Here is a 6,624-nt window from a genome sequence, read left to right on the forward strand (position 1 = left end):
ACAGATACACTAGTGTTACTTATTACAAAACATTTACTACAAGCATCCACATCAGAGTTCACATCGTGAAACATGTCTTAAACGTCACCAATCGATCCCTAAAAGTAATACCCAAACCTGCAAGGGAGGAATGTGGGGGATTAGCATATAGCTAAGTGAATGGAATCTATTTACAGACTAAGCATAAGTACCAAACATACAACAGCCATATCAACTATGCTAACGTCTTAAACTAGCATACAATCAAACACAACATGAGGATCGACGACTTGTATGGGCACACGACCCTATCTAATCGGGCTAGGATCTCCCGATAGTCCTTCCTAACGAGTCTCTGCATAACCGCACAAATGTAAAGCATACGTCCTTCTATGTTATACTGAACAGGCTGTAGGACTTGGACTCAACCTGACCACGCCTCGGTTGACCTCATACGAACTCCACCTGACCTAGCCTCAGCGAGCTCCCAACATAACCCAGCCTCGATTGGCGTCTAACACATTGCATATAAATAGTACAACAACATAGCATGCAAACATCTGATTAGCATGGCAACAACAATTATCATGGAAAACATCTAACTATACATAACATTAACAAATGCATGGTAATAAGAGTAAACGACAGCAGCATGGCTTGCTACTTAAACTCTATCCGAAGATAGACTCACTCACCGATCACCAGCCACCGCTCAGATTCTGACTACTGAGCTTTCTCTTAGTTCTTTTCACCCGAGAATAGAAATAATCCTGTTAGTAATCACGTATTAATATCATTCCAACAACAAGAAAACAATATCAATCTACAAACACTTAAGCACTTAAACAACTAATCTAGCAAAAATATGAGTGACACTCATACGCACGTTTGAGAACCATCAACTGTGCGGTTGACACTTCACTTGTACTTTTGATCCTTGACCAAACATTCAACTCAACAACATCAGATCCGTACAATTTACCACACGAATAACCAATGACTCGTACGAGTCATAGCTCGACCATACGGTTCATTTATTTCATTCAACAGTCAAAGTATCAACTCACTCACACGGTTCGCCATATGGTTGAACACCCAATCGTACGAGTGAGGGCTCACTCGTGCGAGTGATGAAGAACAACAACAACAGTTGTTTGGACGTGTTTTTACCTAAAAATCACTATTTGTGATGTTTCTGGAAATTTGCTAGCTCACAAAGTACATAAAACATATAATCTTTAAACAAGTAGCAAACAACACAAACATCACAAAAACAACAAGATTCAAGCTAATTTAAGTCACAAAACCCATATTAACACAAACTCAATTTTCCAAGAATTCAGACATCACCATGCTAACCTGGATATAAGCTTACAAGGATGATATAAATCAGCTCCTAAAGCTTCAAAATTTGATTTCAAGCTTGGATCAATATTTGAGTTTTGAAGGTGATAGAAACAAGGTACAATTCTAGCTTGGGAGAGTTCTAGAATGAACTCAAAAGCGTATTGCACTCTTAAGGGTTATTAAAACCCATATCCCACAACACAAGAGTATTTATCTGCTATTTGATATCTTTCTCGTTAGACAGCCATAACGGAATCCAAATTAAACAAACGAACTTGTTCCGTGATCCTTGTCACAAACTGGTCTTAATCACATACGCAATTAATAATAAACATATTATTAAACTAAAAGTATATAATATTGCAAACATAAACCTAAAGGAAAAATAGTCTTCTTACTTCTAGCCCAGGTTTCTGTCTAATACAAATCCACCCCCTTAAAGAGAGATTCCGTCCTCGGAATCTGGTATTGGTCAAACAAATGAGGGTATCGAGTCTTCATTAACTCTTATGTTTCCAATGTAAGATTAGACCTCAAACTATGTTTCACTCTATCAACACCATCAGACTCTGTTTCTTTCTTAACTTTGTGACTTTTCGATCAACTACACAAATCGGCTCCTCAACCAATTTATTATTCAAATCAGCCTTTATGTCTACTAACGCTACGATCTGTGTCTCATCATCGAACTTACACTTATGCATATAGCACACATTGTAAGTGTTATGAATATCAGCTAACTCTGGCAGAAGATCCAATACCACTGTTTGATCATTTAGAATCTCACTGATCGAAAATGGCCCAATATACCTTGGTGCAAGCTTACCACGTTTGCCAAGTCTGATAACCCCTTTCCACGATGAAACTTTCAAATACACATGATCACCCACATTAAAGGTTACCGAACGTCTCCGTGGATCTACATACATTTTATGTCTGTCTCTAGCGGCTTTAGACTTTTCTCGTGCAATAGCAACTTTTTCGACTGTAGTTTGAACAATTTCAGGACCTGCATACTGTTTCTCTCTAGCTTCTAACCAATAAGTCGGAGTTCTACAACAACGACTGTACAACATTTCATAAGGCGGCATCCCTATATTTGAATGATACGAATTATTATACCCGAATTCAACCAACAGTAGATGTGAATCCCACGAACCACCGTATTCTAATACACAAGCTGTTAACATATCCTCCAAGGTCTATCTTTGATCATCTGTCTGAGGATGATAAGCTGTACTCAAATTAACATGTGTACCCAAATTTTTTTGTAGACTATTGCAGAAGTTCGACACAAATCTAGAATCTTCGTCGGAAACAATCGATGACTGTACACCATGATGACTGACTATCTCCTTCACATACAGCTCGAGTAATTCACTTAAAGACGCTGTCTCATGAGTAGCAAACAAATGAGCACTCTTGGTTAAATGCTAAACTATTACCCAAATCATATCGTGTTTTCTCCGAGTCCTAGTTAATTTTGTCCCAAAATTCATCGTTATGTGTTCCCATTTCCACTCTGGAATCTACTAACGTAACAAACCATACAGTTTCTGGTGTTCGTCTTTCACTTGCGCACAAACATGGATTTTTCAACAAAACGAGCGATGTTTGTTTTCATAGTCGGCCACCACTACATGGATTTCAAATCATGGTACATTTTAATACTGCCTGGATGTACTGTCAATCTGGATTTGTGAGCTTCAGTCATTATCAAATCCCTCAAGTCTCTAAGCATAGACTCCCAAATACGCTTATTTAAAGTCTTTAGTTCACGTGAGTCCTCGGTTAATTCAAATTTTTGTTTAGTCATCTGTTCAGATTTAATACGTTCATATTCCAGAGCATAGGCTTGAAAAATTTCCAGTTGTTCAACTCAATTCAAAGTTATACTCAAATGCAGAAATTTCACATTCTTATCGGACTTTTTACGAATTAACGCATCGGTTATGACATTCGCTTTACCCGGATGGTACATGATTTCACAATTGTAGTCTTTAATCAACTCTTGTCACCATCTCTGACGCATATTCAGTTCTTTTTGATAGAAAATATATTGTAAACTCTTATGATCTATACAAATAACACAATAGGTTCCATACAAATAGTGTCTCCATAATTTCAAAGTAAACACTACCGCAGCCAATTCAAGATCATGCACTGGGTAGTTTCTCTCATGAATTTTAAACTGTCGCGAGGCGTAGGCAATTACCTTGTCTCTCTGCATCAATACACAACCCAACCCGACTACTGACGCATCACAGTAAACCACGAAGTCATCTGAACCTTCTGGTAATGCTAACACTGGAGCCTGACACAACAACTGTTTCAAAGTCTGAAAATATTTTTCTTCTTCATTACTCCATGGAAAGGCTACGTCTTTTCGAGTCAACTTGGTCAACAGACCCGTTATTTTCGAGAAATATTTTATGAACTTGCGATAATAACCAGCTAATTCCAGAAAACTCTTAACCTCAGCCGGAGTCCTGAGAGAATTCCAATTCAACCCCGCTTCTATCTTTGATGGATCAACTTTGACATACTCGACACATATCATGTGACCCAAAAACTGAACTTCTCGTAACCAAAACTCACACTTGGAAAATTTTGCATACACCTCTTCACACTTTAAAAGTTCCAAAACTTGTCTCAAGTGAATCACATGATCGGCTTCTGTATTAGAATACACTAGGATATCATCAATGAACACTATCATAAACTTGTCAAGAAACGGACGACACTCTGTTCCTTAAATCCAAGAAAACTATCGGCGCATTTGTTAACCCAAACAGCATGACTAGAAACTCATAATGATCATATCTTGTTCTGAACACTGTCTTTGGTATATTCGATTCTGCAACACAAATATGATGATACCCGGATCGTAAATCTATCTTTCAAAAATATGAAGCACCCTGTAACTGATCGAACAAATCATCAATTTTAGGCAACGAGTACTTATCTTTTGTTCAACTCGCGATAATCGATACACATACGCATTGCACCATCTTTCTTTTTAACAAATAATAGTGGAGCACCCCACAGTGAAGAACTCGGTTGAATAAACCCACGATCTAACAATTCATGAATCTGTGACATCATCTCATGGATCTCAGATGGAGCTAAGTGATACGGGGCTTTAGAAACTTGAGTAGTTCCCGACACTAATTTAATCTTATACTCAACTTCCCTAACTGGTAGCAGACCTAGTAACTCGTCTAGAAACACCTCTGGAAATTCAGAAACTACTGGAATATTGAAAACCGTTTTATTTTCTTTCTTAGCATCAATCAGATATGAAAGAAATGATTCACAACCCTTAGCTAACGACTTCTTCACCTTCATCATTGAACTTAACAAAAATCAAACCCACCTCGTTCCCCTCGGGCCACAACACGGCTTTCATCGGTCATACGGAAGGTAATAATTTTCCTATCACTACGTTGAAACTAGGAATTGGTAATCCATTCGTAACACTACATTGAAACTAGGAATTGGTAACACCAAACAAGTCATAGAAAATGAATTCCCTTCAATATCAATACAAACCCCAGACACAAACGTTGTGACGGGTGTGGTCTTACCATCAGCTACCTCTACTCTAACCAGCACATACAACACAGTAGCAGGCAATTTCAACTTAGCAAAAAAGCCTAACAACATAAAGGACTTATTTGTACCACAATCAAACAATACACGAGCAGGTATTGAGTTGATTAGAAACATATCGGTGATCACATTGTCAATTTCATTAGTTGTATCAACTGACATCTGAAAATCTCTTGTCACCGCTGTTGGAGGGTTCTTCCTCTTTTGCCCACTCGAATCAGTAGACCCTCCGACTGATGCAGAACACACCCCTGACCCTGTCCCGGAACTCACATTCTTTGAAACCGGACATATTGTAGCATGATGCCCTGGTTGATGACAATTCCAACACAAATTTCTTGAAAATAAACAAACTTAGGACTCACGCCCTACCATCCTACATCTCAAACATCTTCTGGTAGCCTTTGAGCATGAACCACTATGTGATGACCTGCACGTCTTACACCATTCACCTTGACCTGGACCAGATCTATAACTACTATATCTACTCTTGCCCTTTTGTCTATATCCAAACAATTTCTTTGACTTGCCACTGGATTGACTAACAGTTTGACCACCCGGAGTCATCATACTTCTTGTCATCATTCCTCTTGCCACTTTCAAGTTTCTTTCCACCATTTTGGCCATAACAGAGGCCTGGGACAAACTCGTTGCCATTCTCACTGACATTCTATACTATGGCAATATCACATTCACAAATTCTTGAATCCTTGATGCTTCATCTGGTACCCACTGAGATACAAACCTTAACTTATCCATGAACCGTTCTATCACTTCGTCGATTGTCATCTGAGGCATCATTTTCATTTCTAAAAACTCAGTCTTCAATCGATTAAGGTCAAATGACGTATGGTATTGTTCACAAACTTTCTCTTGGAACTGTTCCCAAGTAATTTGGTTTACATACTCCTTCAGAATACTCGACACTTGCATTCCACCAAACCATATCTCTACCCTTTAGCAATCTACTGGCATAAATAACCCTCAATTATGGTTCACATTGACATACTTCCATAACCCTTTCTACTTCCATCAACCAATTCAAAATTTCCATCGGGTTAGAACTTCCTGAATACTCTGGAGGTTTGGAATCTAAGAATTTCTTATACATCCATTTCTTGTGGGGTTGAATATACGGTTATGGGAACATCGACATTAGATAAGGGTTTATCATCATCGGATTTTGATAAGGGAAGGAATTCTGTTGTTGCATATAATACTGTTGAGGTATCTGATTTTGCAGTGGGTATTGGAATTGAGTTTGATTCACATTGGGTAAGGTTTGAGATTGTGTGGTTGGAAACCCTGGTGGCGTATCATCATTCCCAGAATGTCTAACTATCTCAAGCTCAGCAACTTTATCTTGAGCCTCTTTCAGCTTACTTTTCAATTCCAGAATATAACTCTACTGATCATCATCGGACTCAACACCCTCATCAGGTGCTCTGTATGTTCCAGGGTTTGTTGGGCCGGTAGCATTTGCATCCTTGTCAGCCATACATGTGCTACAAAATAGCTCACATAAAAGCTTAGTGGATAACTAGTTAGCTAGAAAAACTAATGCACACGTATCCCTGCATTCACTTAGCCCCACCCCACTGACATGTTTGACTTATCTCAAGGTTTGGGAAAAAGATACACGAATGCACATGTTGCCAACCCATGCTATGATACCAACTTGTAATA

At 38.6% G+C, this 6,624-nt stretch overlaps 1 protein-coding gene across 1 annotated transcript; it reads right to left on the reverse strand.

The window, feature by feature from the left end:
- Positions 1 to 403: 403 nt before the first annotated feature.
- On the reverse strand, positions 404 to 2,417 carry LOC139860276 (uncharacterized). Its single transcript, XM_071849044.1, has 2 exons — positions 1,887 to 2,417; positions 404 to 493 (listed from the first exon to the last, which is right to left on the reverse strand). The coding sequence occupies exons 1-2, from the start codon at positions 2,415 to 2,417 to the stop codon at positions 404 to 406; spliced, it is 621 nt and encodes a 206-aa protein (XP_071705145.1).
- Positions 2,418 to 6,624: the final 4,207 nt, after the last annotated feature.

This window comes from Rutidosis leptorrhynchoides, chromosome 7, assembly GCF_046630445.1.
Source record: "Rutidosis leptorrhynchoides isolate AG116_Rl617_1_P2 chromosome 7, CSIRO_AGI_Rlap_v1, whole genome shotgun sequence".
Lineage (NCBI taxonomy): Eukaryota > Viridiplantae > Streptophyta > Magnoliopsida > Asterales > Asteraceae > Rutidosis > Rutidosis leptorrhynchoides.

What these genes read in the sequence shown, in the direction of transcription:
- LOC139860276 (XM_071849044.1), bottom strand. Translation starts at nt 2,417, where the DNA reads ATGCCGCCTTATGAAATGTTGTACAGTCGTTGTTGTAGAACTCCGACT. An exon ending in GAAAGAAACAGAGTCTGATG is followed by an intron (nt 494 to 1,886) that starts GTGTTGATAGAG and finishes GCAATGTGTTAG; the next exon opens with ACGCCAATCGAGGCTGGGTT.